The 17,126-nt window shown below is 46.3% G+C and overlaps 1 protein-coding gene across 1 annotated transcript in view; it reads left to right on the top strand.

Annotated features, from left to right (window-relative positions):
* The window catches only part of XPO4 (exportin 4), a 96,608-nt gene that overhangs the window by 15,477 nt on the left and 64,005 nt on the right, over positions 1-17,126 (top strand). Inside the window, exons 2-4 of the mRNA XM_083169947.1 lie at positions 5,860-5,965; positions 8,194-8,335; positions 10,344-10,482. Coding sequence (XP_083026073.1) covers positions 5,860-5,965; positions 8,194-8,335; positions 10,344-10,482 — 387 coding nt within the window. The remainder of the gene's footprint in view (positions 1-5,859; positions 5,966-8,193; positions 8,336-10,343; positions 10,483-17,126) is intronic.

Here is a 17,126-nt window from a genome sequence, read left to right as displayed (position 1 = left end):
ACTACAGGCACTTGAAATAAAAAGGAAAATTGTTGGGGATGAGGGGTACACGTGGTAAAAATAGTCTCATCTGTTCCACATTCCGTTAAAATCTCCATCAATTAGGTTCTCTGCAGAGCTGTTCTAAGTCGCATTACTTGGGCTGCGTCTAGTTCTGCAGACGAATGATTGGAACACCAGCTTTTAGTGCCATTTATCTTGTTTGTTTTTCTACTACTCATGAACAGTCCCTAGAATCATGGTTCCAAGCGTTTCGTAATAAGGGATGCTCAGCCTGTAGCCACATAAATTGACTGAGATTCTTATGCCAAAGAGGAGTTGTGCAGCTGTAGCGCTGGTAAGTAAATCTGGGGCCAGAGAGGATGGATAAGTGTATAAACTACAGTATTATTAAAGAATCCAATAAATCAAGTCACTTGGAAAAATACAACCTGGAGGTGTCCAGACGAAAATACAACGTTTTTGGCTAGTCAATTTTTGTCATGACGATACGGACTAATATTTAGTCAACTTTTTGTTTATCAAAAAAAAAAATTATTTCGCTATTTTATTCACAGAAAAAAGCTTAGTTGACGAATAGTTTGTCTAAACTTTCGTCAACGAAATGAACACTGCAATGCGGCTGGCTTGCTTAAGAACTAATGGGGGATAAATAGCTTGCTGCCTGGTGTCATCAGCAGGGTAATTACTGTTTTCACTGTTGGAGTTGCAGAGTCTCATAGTGCAGTGCGCGGCCTCCTCACAGTTGTCTAATTTTAGTATAATGGCACAAAGGGAGGAAGAAGCGTAAAGGACAATACCGTGATTTTACTTGACCTTCGGGTGGGTGAGAGTTTTGCAGGGAACGTATCTAGTCAGGATGTTTGTTTTAAATATATACATTTACAGGTATTCGAGCAATGGATGGACGGACCTGATTTATGGGTGATAACAGGGAAAGGTAGCAGATGTGGATGTTTGAAAAAGATTCGGGCGAATGGGGTCTTTCTGTGAAACACCGAGCTTTGACTGCCTCATCCCTGTATTTATATATAAATGAGTGATGAATACAGGAAGACATTACCCATTGTAGGATGTCAGCAGATATGTAAAATATTGTATAATAGTGTGAGTAGAAAAACCCTGCATAGTCTCCCAATTACACAGAGACGTGGTCATGTATGGCTTATCCATTCAGCCGATGTGGAAGGCTGTGTTATGTAGTCTGAGGGCATGTAGGGAGTCGGACATATATGCAGGGCAGTGGGTGTGCACCACTAGCCTCCTGGTTATGTACTAGGGGAGAGAGTTATATTTGGGTGGGGTGCGTTCAAACTGAAATCTAAATTGCAGTGTAAAAATAAAGCAGCCAGTATTTACTCTGCACAGACACCTAATAACTCACCCAAATCTAACTCTCTGCACATGTTACATCTGCCCCACCTGCAGTGCACAGGGTTTTGTCCATTAAAGAAGGAGTTTGCTTTTGGAAAACCAACCTGAATTAGGAACTAGTTCCACCTAACTTTGAGAAATTTCTCTGCATACCTCAGCCTAGGTGTGGGAGGCGGTGCAGAAGTCCAGCCTCCTGTCACTTTAGCACCACCTCTTTTATTAATGACCGTTTCTGTCTTCCTCCTATCAGTGATTGGTTAATCCCCTGTTATTGTTTTATGACATGATTAAGGGGATGTTGGGGCTGGTATTAATGCAACCCACTGAAATGCTATGTTAGTGTTGTCATGGAAAATACTGTAACGTTCCATATCTTAAAATGATATACAGCATGCCTATATTCTGTATGTAATATCTTTGTAAAAAAAAAAAGTTCTGCTACAGTGTTTACCAGCCAAACCGTGTAACATCATTGATCAGCAGGTACAGTCGCAATTGCACACAAAACATAGACAATTTGTATATTGTTTTATGCAACTGTATGTGCATTCCAAATAATGTTACACCGTTTGGCTGGGAATGACTGTAGCAGAACTTTTTTTATGTATGCAGATACAGTTGTAGCCACACACAGAATATAGGCATGCTGCATATTATTTTAATCACCAGAAGTTGCTTGTTTGTCATATTCTTTCCATTTTGTGAGTAAAGGTGTGTACACACGGGGGCGATTCTAGCAAATATCGCTGCCAATATGGTCGCTGAGCGACCATATTGCCAGCGATGGGAGTGTGCACCCGCGACAAATCGCCGGGTGCGCGCTCCCGTTTTCTGCCCGTAGTGATCGCTGCTCCTGCGACCAGCTGATTACATTTGCGGCACCGCTGGCAGAGGTTTCTTTTCATCAGTGACCATCTCTGGTCACCGATGAAAAGGGGGCATTGAGCGATATATCGCTAGCTGATATGTAGTTAAGATGCATTCGGATGGAAAAATTAGCATGCAAAGACGCTCGCTGCTACCGAGCCACACTGACCTCACGTGTAATATGTAGTGTACGGAGGATAGATGTATGTGTACTCATCTGTAGCAGTTGTATCTGTGTTCTGTCTGGTTACAGTGGTAGATCAGACAGGAACCTTTCTGGAAAACCTTGTTACTGACGTGCTTGTTTCATCTCTGTGCAGCAAGACCCGGTAACAGACACTAGTCTAATTCAGTTCAAGTTCTATCCTAAAAAGCCATCAACTGTTCCATTGGACTTGGCATATCAGAGTTGGGTCCATCATGTGGTTTTCATGTGTTGCTTAGAATCCGTTTAATATTTGTTTGGCAGCGTCATAAGTTAGTGATAGGTCAGACGTTTCAGTCTTTGTTTTTACAGAGATGCAATTCTACTTTTGCATCTTTCTGCTTTAGTTTCATGAGAATGCCTGGCATCAGTGCAATACATTATTATGGTACCCTGCTTCTCACTAACTTAGCCCTCGTCTAGCTGCTGCTTCCGTTCCACTCCCGGGGATATGCAGCACGGCCATCTGTAACATTCACGTGAGTCTGCGGGTCACTGCCCCTTCTGCGTACTTAGAATGAAGATTGAATACTATATGGTAACCATATCCTAGTAAAACGTATTTGAAACCGTTATCAGTTAAGAACAAGATGTGCGCATTATATTAGCAGATCCGTTACGGTACTTATTTATTACCAGTTATTTATATAGTGCACACATTCTACAGAGCTTTCACTTAAACCCTTCCAGGTGTCATTTATTGTACAGATTGCCGTAAGAGCACCAATGCCAAGGGTTTGTACTTTGTCCACGACTAAGCACACCAGTCATAAGCTGCCCCGTGGTATTGCTTATGAGAATCGCCATGTGGACGTTATCACTGGACACAAAGCTGAAGAAGGGAAAATTTCCTAGTCCGGACAGTTTAAGTGTAATGTTATTGTGGCTGCTATACCCCTGGTCACCGGGCTGCTAGTGGGAGGCTACTGGTATTAGATAGAGGAAGGTGGCCCTTTATTTTGTGGAAAACGCAAGCAATACCAACATTTTTCGTTATCTTAGTGCTTTTGTATTTTTAGAGTGTGTTCACTAGATGGCGCTGTGGCACTGTGTAATGTTGGTTGCAGCTGTGCAGTAGGGGAATCATGCTTGTTAAGGGATGCCATGAGAAGATCACTAATCAAACCCACAGGTTATGTAAGACTATACTCTTATAAAGCATGCTCTGTTATATGTATTACACAAATGATAAACTCGGATTTGTGCCCGTTTGTAGCTTATGCTGACAACCTTTACTGTTTTTTTTTGGGGGGGGGTTCCAATTCTGAAAATCGGTTTTCTGACACCAAGAAAGGAACATTTAAAATAAAGATCTGCTAAAAATAGGATTTTGGTACCTATTGGTAAAGCCTCAGTGGGAGCTGGGCACTATAACAATGTAGAAATGTAAGACTCCTCCCAACAGCCCCTAGTTGGTATAATGTAGACAGAGGGTAGATAGGGAAAGTATCACCCCCCAAGTCAAACAAACAATAACCAGTAGGGGATACAGGGCAGGGAAGGGCGTCCAGTGTCCCCTACAGATTCGGAGAAACAGATTTACAGGTAGGTTCCAAAATCTACCTGGGAGGAACCCTGCCGAGAGGATAATGTTTTATGTTTCGGTCCACTGTGGAATCCGCGTGACCTCTTGTATCGCATGCCGACTGCGGGTTCTGCCCTGCCTGATATATGCGACTGCTGTCATGTTGTTGGCTGGACCTAAACTGGGTACCCCCAAAATCGATATTTTGAGGGGCTACAGAAACCTCAGTAAAGTCCAAGCAGAGGCTTTTAAAAGAAGCCCTGACTGACTGTACCTGACTGCAGATAAAAAAGCTAGAGGCCTAAAAGGCTGGAACTAGGTCCAGCATGACCAGCTCCCACTAGCCACACCTCTATACCCAAGTGTAAATGATCTCCAGTGTCCCCCCTGCTGGGTGATAGAGAAATATGCATTATGTAAAAACATATTTCTCAGAGGCACACGTTCTTTAGATGGATAATTGTGCTTTTTAGTTTCTTTCTCTTATTTACGGAATTGGTTGCTGAACAGTGCACCATCCCCTTGACTGTTGATGAGTATTAATAATGTCCTGTCTGGTGTGCGCAGCGGTTTGTACACACATCTGCAGACGATCTTGGCTATGTCACACTGCGGTCATTGGCTCTCAGCTTAGAGCAGTAGCAGATCTGTTATCCTGTAGCTATAAATGACTTTAGGGCCCCAGGCTACACACATTCAGCAGCTCATGATCACACTCTGGTGATTATTGGAGTCTGCAAGAACTAGAACCAAATAGACATACTGTATTAATACTAGCTAAGCAAACAGTGATATTTTATCTGCATGTGTAATTAAAAACATAAAATAAAAATCTAGGTGTTTTTTTTCTGTTTCGGTAGTATTCCTTGCTTCCTTTTTGTGTCCACCATTAGGCAAAACAGATGCATTTGATTTGGCCAAGGTAGATTCTGGTATCCGGTAACATAAAGAATAGCTTTACCCATTTCTGTAAATTGTGCCCTGTAGTCCTCAGTTACGGACTGTTTCCATGACCTATAGTTGGTAGGAGGATGACGCTGGAGCGTGGTCAACTTGGGGAACTTGGACTAAATGAGAGCTGATCTGCAGCAAAGTATTTTATTTATATATCTAGCTTATACCCCTTTCACATCGCACCTAATTACTGGGTACAAGCCGGTTTCTTGCCGGTTCGACCCGGTAATTAGTGCAATGTGAAAGGTGTTATCGGTTACAGCTAACCGGTAGCAACCAAATCCGAGGTCTTACCGGTTCGTTGCTGTACAGTGTGAATGGGTTAAACAGGCCGAGCGACCCGTTCACACTGCAGAGGAGGCAGTGCCAGCTCTAAGCTCTGCCTTCTCCCCCCGATGACACTCCGTCGCACCCCCACATGACATCAGCGAACCGGCATTATTGCCGGTTCGCTGCTGCGATCTGAACAGACCGCACATGTGGTGTCGCATGTGCGGTCTATTTAAAAGTCCCAGTGTGACCCGGCATTTGCGGTCTGAAAGCAGTATTAATTATAACCCTGAAACTGGGCTTAATAAATTAATATTAGAAGGTTATTATTGTGACTCACTGCAATAATTGAGGTGGAACGTGTTACTCAGGTGCAAGCAGGATTTTCCCAGGATTAAAGGAAATGACCTCCCATTGCTGGGGAATTGGGGTCAACAGGCGCTCCGAGGAACCACAGGCATTGCCCTTGTGAAACCAACAGTTGACTTTCTAGGAGCTCTGCATTATCATGAATAAACCATGGCTGCATTACACTGTATTGCTCCAGGATTGCGTTCTTCTCTCAGATGTCAGGAACATATAGCCACCTCATAGCCAACACATTTTCATTTAAAAAATATTGCGGTTCACCCGATATTAAATTACTGTCTTGTTTGCTTTGCAGGCTCCGCCATCCATGGTAAATAATGAACAACGGCAGCATGCAGAACATATATTCCTCTCCTTTAGAAAATCAAAGTCGCCATTCGCAATATGCAAGCACATACTGGGTACGTATGGGTTGTCATTACAATGTGGGTCGGGGGAGAACGTGGAGGTCATGTGGGGGAACAGTCACGGTTTGGGAGTGCACTCCTGAAGTATGCACAAAGGAAATCCTAAAGGCTTCAATAGATGTAAATCCACTGTACATGATCATATAAGTCCGCACCAGATGGTTCTCCATCGATAGAACAGCAAAATTATGTTTTGCCGGGACTCGGAGCATAGCCCCCCCGACAACCACGAAGCCCCGCCCCCCGTGTTTTGATTGGCCCACAGACCAATTAATCAAACACAATGGCTGACCATCGATATGTAAAAATATCGATGGTCAGCCATTGTATAGTTTAGCACTATCAATGGGCAGTTGCAGAATTGCCATCGATGGCAACGATGGCCATCCCTAATAGGAACCCCTGTGGCATATGTATAGCTTAGGCCAGGGGTGGGGAACCTCAGGCCCAGGGGCCGCATGCGGCCCCCGTAGCCAGTCTGAGTGGCCCGCCCACCCGCCCGGCGGCTTTGCTGGGAGTCAATTACAGGGGAATTCTCGCGAGAGGTCGGTAGTTCTCGCGAGATTCCTCTTAATCAGCAGCAGCCGGAGACTGTCAGTCCTATTCAGCGGCAGCCGCCAGAGCGTGGGGCGGCTGCAGCAGGGCAATTTGTAAGAGAAATTTTTACATATGGCCCCCGAAGGATTTTTTTCCCCATACAAACAGCCCTTGGCACAAAAAAGGTTCCCCACCCCTGGCTTAGGCATATAACATTCCAGCGTGGTCAAGGTCACAACAAAAGATCGTGGACTTTAATTATGTCAGGTAGGCGATGAATAGGTTGATAACCTATGGCCAAAAGGTTGACCGATGATGGAAATGGTGGAGACAATTTTTAGAAAATAATTTTTTTTGAGGGGGTGGGGCTGTCATGTTATAGGTTCAACCACATATGAGCCAGAATTATGGGAAACCTGTACCCTCGAGGGCTTGCTGATCTTGTTGACTTTTGTATCAGGGGTGATTGATGCATTTGGCGGATGCTCTATGACAAAGTACATTGTTAGCATTGCTGCCTCACAGTACTGAGGTCTTGGGTTCAATTCCCATCATTTGCCCTAAAAATTGATGGGCCAAGTGGTTCTCGTCTGTTTTATGAAAATTCAACTTGCTGGTTTCTAATGAGTAATACTGTCACGGAACCCTAAGGAAGCACCCATTCTATGAAAGAATCGCCTTTGGCAGAAGTGCACGCCTTCATATCCTATCATGATACCTCTGCATTACTATGAGCGCAGAATAGGATCTGGTGATGCATGTTTGAATGGTTAGTGGTGTAAAGAGCACAGACTGCAGATTATGGCAGAGTCCTTTATATACTGAAAAACCTAAATATCTGGTTTCAGTGTGGATTTCAAGGCCTGGTTTGGCTGCTTTAGTTTCTGCTTGGTGCTTTTGAGTGTCCCAGGATTGGCCACCCGAGTGCCAAAGTCCATGGATTGACAAAGAAGAAATACCAAGGAAATGGTGAACTTTTTGATTTAATTTTGGAATGGGTCATTAACTACTTGGATAAGGGCTGTTTTTGTTGAGTAATGAGCGGGTATCAAATTTAGGGTTAAAAAAAAAAGTTAGGTCAACAAGTTCAAATAAAGATGCTTTACAAGTGGTTTAGTATGGAGGCGCTAGTAAGTATGGTAAATAGCACTGGTAAGTCATATGGTATGTTGAGATAACTGATAAGGAGCTAGTGACAGTTAGTAATGCAGCATATATAAAGTATGCTGGTCTATATATAAAGACACCAATAAATAATCAGATGTGTGTGTTAAAGACCCCATAACCTTGACTATGTATACCTGCTGTGCTGAAACCCTCCCATAAATGGAAGGTGATAACGCACCAGCCACTCAGCTGTGTTTGAAAAAAATGACGGAAGTTGATTGGCTGGTGCGTTATCACTTTACCCATTTATACATCTGCCCAGATGTGTCTTGTCATGCATAGCCTAAATGGTTTGGCCAGTAATTATCGCTTTGTCCGAAAGTGAAAGTTTTACTTTTCGTAAGTGGCAGGCAGCGGTATTGGTGGATGTTATTGGCTGTATTAGAATAGCTTTGTCCTCCTTTTTTATGCATGTGCCCCCATTGGTTCCCTGATTTTACTACAGGATTCGTGTACTGATTGGCATAAGACAGCTTTGTCCGTCGCTGCTTGTCTGATATCACCTTTTGTCTTCACAGAAACTAGTAAAGTGGACTATGTACTCTTTCAAGCCGCCACGGCAGTAATGGAAGCTGTTGTACGAGAATGGATCCTCCTGGAGAAAAGTAGCATTGAATCACTCCGAACATTCCTTTTAACTTATGTCTTACAGAGGCCGAAGTGAGTACAGATTGGCTAGTGACTGCGTCTCTATGGCTTCTATCAATTGTTTGCATTTACATTGTATTTGCGTTGTGTAAACAACTGTGTTAAAGGGGAACTCCTAATACACTATTCAAATGTACAGACACAAGTCTACATGAGCTGGAATCAGTGTGTTTCTGCAAAATAATCCTTGATTTCAGGCATGGGACAAAGGCTATATAATTGAATGAATAGTGTTAGCGGGATTTTAGCTGACAGTCTGGAGATTATGACGCAGGTCCTAGCTGCACCCAGTGGTACGGTGTTCGCGCACTTCTCTGCACTCTTGTTAATTCCGCAGCATGAAGTGAGGGCATTGATAGGAGTAGGTTTGTTAGCGCTGCAGGCATGGTTTTTGTTCTCTAAAGAGACAAATGGGAAGTCTGCCAAACTAAAGGCCCCCATACACTGCGGCGACTTCTCCCCTTGGAGAAGTCGCACGTAATGCTCCATTTAAAAGGGGCAGACTAGATGGGCCAAGTGGTTCTTATCTGCCATCAAATTCTATGCTTCTATGTATTATGAGCCGCCCGGGACCCTCCCGAGCAGCGGGATCACACGTAGTACTGTATATCACATGTGGTCCTTTTGCATGCTATATATTGCATGCAATCCCAGCCAAACCTGCTTTGCTTGAGCAGGCATTTCAACCCGGGTCTGAAAGAAAAAAGTTAGATGCTTTGCCAACCAATCAAAGCTCCTCTTTTGATTCCTCACACTTATTGACAGGACAGACCCGTGTTCAGTGTGAACGGGGCTGACCAGGGAATTTCCAGGGTCCAAGGTGCAGTGTGAACGAGGTCTGCTGAGCTGAGACGATCTGTGACACAACATTTAAGCCGGTTTCAAGAACCTGGGCTAATGCCAGCGTGGCGATGTGAACATGGTATTAGTAATGGCATCCTTGTACAGCGAACATTATTTCTGCTCACAGTAGGGGGAGCTATAAAACCGATATTCTCAAGGAAAGTTTCTGAGTTTGGCTGCAGTGAAATTCGAATGAAGCAGTTCCACGGTGTGTGGTTTATCGTTAACTCCTTCATTCACTGTACTTAATACATAGATACAAGATTTACTAAGCGCTGGCTTTTGCCCGAAACTTAGTGGCACTGATCTTACTTGCAAAGCACGGCGTGTTTAGTGTTCATGATTAGTGACGACTAAAATCTTTAGGTCAGGCACACAGCACAGCAACAGCTTGCTGTGTAGCCTCATTTATCAGCATTGCCTTTTGGTACAGTTAACGAACAGATGCTAGCTGTCCTTTTTCAAGTTACTCCAGAGATCTAACACAAATTCCTTACAGATTCCCTTGTAATTGGCTTGTTAGCAGGTGTCGCACTACATTGAAGATACAAAGGCCTCTATATTGCCCACAGTGCCAGGGTCCATAGCTGGAAGTGCTCCATGCAGTCACAGAATATGTGATAGGGAGAGATGAATCGTGCATTCTACAGAGGGGAGAAATTACCTGTAGCACCAATCAGCTTCCAGGTGGAATGTCAAGTGCATTCCATAAAATGATTGGTAGAAGCAGATGTGTTGCTTCAAGCGACTTCTCCGCTTGCGAACCTTTCATAAGCCCAAGAACTCCTCCCCCCCCCCTTATTACTTGGAAATGTGGAAGTTACAGGACTTGCATGTATTTTGTTACGTAACTCCAATGCCTCTGATGGCCAGAATATCTACTTGGATGAATTTTTTTCCCAGCATCCATATGACTTGGTTGAATTTGTATTAAGCTTGACCAATGTTAACGAAAAGCAGAATTTGCCATTCATTAGTAATTCCGAAGCCCTGCTGAACTGCTACAAATGGTAATGTCCAGGGGTATTCAAAATGTGTCCCTCCCAGCTGCTGTGGAACTACACGTCCCAGCATGTCCTGCCACAGTTTGGCTATTAGGGTGTGCTATCAAGCCGACCTTGAGAGAATACTTGCAATGTAATTAATGTTTCTAGTGTTTCTTTTTATGTCTGCGCAGCCTTCAGAAATACGTGCGGGAACAGATCCTTTTGGCCGTAGCAGTGATCGTGAAACGAGGATCTTTAGACAAATCCATTGACTGCAAGAGCATTTTCCATGAAGTGAACCAGTTAATCAGCAGCGGCAATCCCACCGTAGTAAGTGCCTGCTTCAGCAACTTCTAATCTTCTCAAGGTCGTGTTGAGTAATTTAGATGCAATCACAAGCAAGCTGTACAGAGGGGAATTCAATTGAATGTGAGGTTTAGCCGTAAAAAAACCTCCAAGGCCTCATGCGCAGTTTTGGACTACCGCTGGTATGTGCGGCAATATGGTGTTCAATTAGAAAAAAATGCCCGCTAGATTTTCAGCCTTGAAAACTGCGATGCAAGCAAAAGGAAAAATATCGGTACCTGGTTTTCCCTCCATCTTCCTACTGGCGTTGGGTCTGCTGGGAGAAATGTACGGTAGTTCTCCTTGCTGCTTCCTCCTGGGCGTGGTCTCACACACAGAACACCTCCCTTTGGAAGGCAAGTAAATACAGACTGCTTCCTCCTGGGCGTGGTCTCACACACAGAAGACCTCCCTTTGGAAGGCGAGTAAATACAGACTAAGTCAATTGCTTAATTGCTCTTGGAGGTGGGGTGCCATAGAAAATTTTGGTAATTTTTGCCTAAAAAATAAAGATTTTAGTGAATATCAGACTTGTTCTAGGGGTGCGTGACAAAAGGAGATTGCGCGCACAGTTTTTTCAGCGCTGCCGTATTCCCTAAACCTGCAGCACTCAATTGAATATCCCCTTTATTAGCAGATATGTACAACTATCCTCTTGTCTACTTCTGTAGTAGTAAGACTGCTGTTTTTTTTTTTTTCTTTATATATTTATTTTTAAATACATTGAATAATGAATGAATATTCATTTAAATATTTCGTTTCATGTGTCCTGCGTCCATTCATGAAAAGTGGTTATGTCACCTGTACGCAAGCTAAGGAAATATACAAAGCCTGGAATCTGGATTTAGAAACTTTCCTCTTGTCTTGTGTCTGATGGGGAGGATTATGCTGAATGGACCCTGTTATGAGTGGAAGCATTCTTAAGAGTGTGTTTGTCCCAGCCCTGCTGGTCTCCATCTGTCCATATAAATAAATGTGCATGTGATAGACTGTGGTTCTTGTTTCCACTCACTGGAATGTTTCCACAATGAACCATTGGCTGTTGGTGGTTTACTATATGACTGGCATCAGTCTGAATATTCCGGGGGGGGAATACTGGGTATTGGTTTGGTGGACTGGTGTATGTGGCTGTCTCCTGGCTGCAGCATGTTTAAGGTACAGCTGAATTTCAGAGAGGATATCCAATATGTAGGTTATGTGATGTATGGAGAGTAAGCTGGTGGGTGGTTGTAATACCATTCTTTTCCTCTTTAAACGTCATGGATTATGTAAGGGAAACTGTATCTACCACTGACACAAAGTGATTGTAACAAACATTATCAGATAAATAGTTTGATGAGCCCCCAGCACTTCCGCTGCCCCGCACCCTGAACTTTTTTCCCTCTCGCCAACTGCTCTGCGTCCTGCACCCACCACATAAAACTGGTCAGTCCTGTCTCCCATGCATGGCCTTAGTGGCACTTATGACTGTTCCTTCTTCTGTACACCTCAGTTTCAGACTCCCTAAGATGGCGAGATACTTCTATTTCTCAAGATGCAATCCAAACAATTATCCGTTCTGCTCTTGTGTACTGTGTCCACTACTGCAGCTGGTTTCTGGTCCCCTTGCTCATCTATCTCTGCTTAAGACAGTCCCAAATCCAATAAGAATAATTTACTGCTCCTCTGTACCTGTTTTTTTTTTCTTCTATAATGCAGAAATCTGCTAAAAAGTCTACCCCCGCACCCCCCCCCCCCCCCTTATTTTGTCTACAATAATCTCATGCAGCTGCTGACTGGTTGCTCCCCTTGCATCTGATCCCAACCTCCCCATGACGGTCTACAAGGCCCCTCCACCCTTGCTGCTCTACTGTCTCGCCCGGCCTCTTTCCGCTCTCGCCCTCCCCTGTCTCGCCCCGCCTCCTTCTGCACTCGTCCTCCCCAGCTGGTGTCCCCCCTCCGCACTTGTCCTCCCCAGTTGGTATCCCCCCTCCGCTCTCGCCCTCCCCAGCTGGTGTTCCCCCCCCCCTCCGCTCTCGCCCTCCCTAGCTGGTGTTCCCCCCCTCCGCTCTCGCCCTCCCCAGCTTGGTGTCCCCTCTCCGCTCTCGCCCTCCCCAGCTTGGTGTCCCCCCTCTCCGCTCTCGCCCTCCCCAGCTTGGTGTCCCCCCTCTCCGCTCTCGCCCTCCCCAGCTTGGTGTCCCCCCTCTCCGCTCTCGCCCTCCCCAGCTTGGTGTCCCCCCTCTCCGCTCTCGCCCTCCCCAGCTTGGTGTCCCCCCTCCGCTCTCGCCCTCCCCAGCTGGTGTTCCCCCCCTCCGCTCTCGCCCTCCCCAGCTTGGTGTCCCCCCTCCGCTCTCGCCCTCCCCAGCTTAGTCTCCCCCCTCCGCTCTCGCCCTCCCCAGCTTGGTGTCCCCCCTCCGCTCTCGCCCTCCCCAGCTTGGTGTCCCCCCTCCGCTCTCGCCCTCCCCAGCTGGTGTCCCCCCTCCGCTCTCGCCCTCCCCAGCTGGTGTCTCGGTCTCCCCCCTCCAATTGCCTTGTGACCTTTTCAGTGTGCATCCACAATGAATTTTTCATTGATAAGTCACCTCAATCTCTTAGTATCCTTTAGCATGCCTAGCTGATCACACAAGCATTCTGCACGCCCGTGGTTTGCAGGGGGTGATTGCATTTATCTGGTGTATGTTACAGGCCACAGAGTGACGTGTTAGTATTAATTTCCAGCACATTGAAAGATCTCCTTGGAATAGGCTCATATTTTGGGCGTGTCACATGACCTGCAGCATGCAATCCACATTCTTTCCGGTTGACATGCAAATACTATTCATGCAGTCTAAGACATAATTTGGGAAAGCAGAACACTTACAGATCCACAGGGGGCTCCTATAAAACTGCCATGGCAATCAGCAGCTGGGAACATCTGCTCACATAAAAAAAATGGTGTTCTATTGGGACAAGCAATACACCTCCTAGCTTGTCTATTGCTGTGGGTTATAGTGCACAGGTGGTCTGACAATCCTGCAGTTTAAATGCAATGTCTACATTTTACCATCCCATTTGTAGCTAGATCCTGTGGCCTTCCGAGACACCCTTTCAAGATGCAGCTTGCAGCCTTGCGATCAGTTTTCTACTGTCATTTATATCGTCATCAAATAGGTCCCTGCTGTCCAGGCAGGACACACTGACGGCACACAGTGAATGTGGGATGAGCGTATGAACAGGACGGCTCTGTTAATGGTTGAGGAGAATGAGTTTTCGGTCTCTCCTCTCATTATTCTTTGTGTAGTATATCGTGCTAGATTGAGAGGTGCTAGTCCATATTTGACTTAAGGCCCCATACACCAGAATGAGATGGTACCCGAGCGTACAATCTAGAAGGGTTGTAAGACTGATTGTATCGTGCAATGTGCGGTCCCGTGGGTCAAATGGTTTGTCCTCCAATCAGACGTGCAGATTGCATGAGCTTTTAAGCACATGCAATTGGTCCTTCAACGGGTCCACCTCCTTCCCTCGCACTTTGCCGCCTGCAGCAGCTTTCCCCCGTACTTCTCCACCTCAGAGGAGACAGGCGCTAGAGATCACTTTTGCCCTCTAGAGTCTGACAGGGAGAACAACGCTATGCACTCCTGAAACTTCCGGGTAACACTGCAATGCTGGGCTCCCTGTCAGATGCTTGAGGTCAAATATTACCTCTAGCGTCTGTCTCCTCTGAGACACCTTGGCAACGAGCACTGACCCCTTGGCAACGAACAGCAGCTGGATTGTAAAACTGATTGTGTACACATTGTGTGTACATTGTTTATTCAATAACCATGGGGGAGGGGGTCTTAGAATCCAATAACCACCAATTCTGCTGGGGATTTGAAGGGAAATCAGGACACAATCATTATTGTGAGCAGGTCTTTTTGATGTATACCGTTTGGTCTGTGATCTCCTGATGAAAATGAATGTAGTCCTCCAAGCAATCGTATCTGTCAAATTTGCCCATGCCTTGTTGTGTGGACAAATAAGATACAGATACAGATCTAACCATGTGCCAGTCAAGTCACATAATCAGCAAGAAGGAGACACAAGGGGCAGTCTAGATGAGCTAAGTGGTTCTGATCTGCTGTCACATTTTATGTTTCACTAACGTCCTTTATGGGATACTGGGAATGGTCTTAAGACATTGGGTATTAGAGGGTATCCGCAGGAGACAGGCACATCTATAACTTTGAAGCTGGGTGTACTGGCTCCTCCCCTCTGATTCCCCTCCCAGGAACCAGTTTAGAAAAATGTGCCCTCAGGAGAGGATGCACACTGCTGGAGCTCCAGAGAGTTTGTCTTCAGTTTATTTTCTTTTATTATTTTGGGGTTACTGTGTTGGACTTCACAGTATCCCTGCTTCGTGGGAGTCAGTTGAGGAGGGTTCAGCTGCAGGCCTCTTAAGGTACCGAGCTGTCCCTGCTGCAGGACCACTGTCCTGAGAGGGTGTTTGTACTCACGGGCATTGCGCTGCAGTGATACTCACCCCCAGCATGCCGCACACTCCTGACACAGTCCGAAGACGTCTGTGGTGAGTAGAAACCGGGGTCCCCACAGTGGGGTACCCCGGCTCATCGTGCGGCAAGATGGCGGCGGCGGCAGACGCGGTACCCTGCACAGGGGCTGCGCAGACCCCCCGTCACAGACTGGCTGCGGGTGACAGTCCCTGGGCTACCAGGGCAGATCCCACCTTAAAACGCTGTTCAGTGTAAAGGGCGCCATTAAAACTGACAGCCAGCGCCAGTATAAAGATCAGTGAAGCCCCTGCGCCATCACAGGGGGGCGGGGCTTCAGCGGAGCGAGGCCAGAGCTCTGAGCGCGCATACACTACTTCCTGCTTCTCCCTGGGCGCCATTACTGCCTCCAGATCACTCCTCAGCGGTGAGGTGTTGGACAGAGGAAATCTGCAGAAAACAGCAAGTGTATTTAGCGCTAAAATCGCTTAATTGATCACACTGCTCTGTGTTTATGCGTGTTACCAACTCCTAAATAGGAGTTCAGGTTGTACAGGGTGTGCTGGTCTCCTCAGTGTAATCTGAGCGCTCCCCCACGTGCTTGTTAAGCTACACACTTCCAGTGATAGAGCTCACACATATATAGCTGCTATACACTGCACATTGATTATATATATTTTATTTCATTGTGATTGTGGTGTGTTTGTGGAAGAAAGGTTACTTATTCCTCCAACATGGTGAGGAAGTTAACCTGTCTCATTTGCAGCAGCAAGTTTGTGCCTAAGTCCACCTCACAGATTACCTGTGAGGAATGTATGTCCACTCAAACGAGTGGGGCAGGGGTTTCACCCCAGATCAGTGGTACTCCTCAATCAGACTCACAAGAGCCTGAGTGGGCGGCAGGCATTAAAACCATGCTGCAGGCAGTGTCAACTCAATTGGCTGCAAATACAGTGCAGACCAAACAGGTGCAGCAGGACTTAACAGTTCTAGCCGCACGGGTGGATAATATAAACACCACCGCGGGCCAGTCACGGAAGCGTGCTGCGGCCGCCATGTTGCCTGATTCAGATGATGATCTGCAGGTGGGTGACGACACAGATGATAACGTGGACGACGGGGCTCTGATCCCTGATTCACAGTCATCTCTTAGAGGCCCAGAACCTCTTATTACAGCAATAAGAGAAGTGTTAGACCTTCCCTTAGCAGACATGCAGGAAGGTGACCCATTTTTTGGGTCCCAAAGGAAACGGCAAATTGTTTATCCTGAACAAGTTGACCTTGATGAGACGTTTAAGGAGGCTTGGAAACAACCTGAAAAGCGTTTCCAACTTTCTAAAAGGTTTAAGTCCAACTTTCCCTTTGATCCCGCCACTAGAGCGGTGTGGGAAGAGCCTCCGGTTGTGGATGCATCAGTGTCCAGACTGTCCAAAAAGGTGGTTCTCCCCGTTCCAGGGGCAGCAACACTAAAGGATAGTACAGACAAAAAGCTGGATACCACCCTTAAGTCCATGTACACAGCGAGTGGGGCGTCTCAGAGACCTGTCCTCGCCAGTTGTTGGATGGCTAAGTCCATTTATACATGGGCTTCTCAAATCCAGGAAGGCATGCTGGCCGATATGTCAATGGCGCAGGTCGGAGAGAGACTTCGCCATATCCAGGATACTGCAAAGATCCTGTGTGACACTCAAAAGGAGCTTGGAGCTATAAATGCTCGCTCTTCCGCAATGGCGGTTTCGGGCCGCAGGGCACTCTGGTTGAGACAATGGGTAGCTGATCCAGAGTCAAAGCGTAGTGTGGAGAGTTTGCCTTTTAAGGGAGAAAAGTTGTTTGGTAGTGAACTTGACGACCTGATATCCAAGGCTACAGCCGGCAAGTCGACTTTTCTGCCGACAGCTTCCACTCACGCAAAACGTCCCTTTCAGGGGCATGCTTCCCAGTCCTTTCAGGCGTCTCAGTCCTTTCGGCCTTCCAGGCCCAGGCAGAGGGCGAGAGGCTCCAGCTCGGCCGCCAGAGGGGGCCGCGGTAGGTTCAGAAAGCCCGCCAGCACAGGATCTCAAGATCGTGCCGCTAATGCCACCGCCTCTAAGCCTGCGGCATGACTCGGGTTCCGACCCTGGAGTCACTTGCGAGGTGGGGGGTCGCCTGTCAGCTTTCAGCCACGTGTGGTCAGTCTCT

The sequence above is a fragment of the Crinia signifera genome, chromosome 2 (genome assembly GCF_055691185.1).
Source record: "Crinia signifera chromosome 2, ASM5569118v1, whole genome shotgun sequence".
Lineage (NCBI taxonomy): Eukaryota > Metazoa > Chordata > Amphibia > Anura > Myobatrachidae > Crinia > Crinia signifera.
This window is presented reverse-complemented; position numbering and strand designations above follow the sequence as displayed.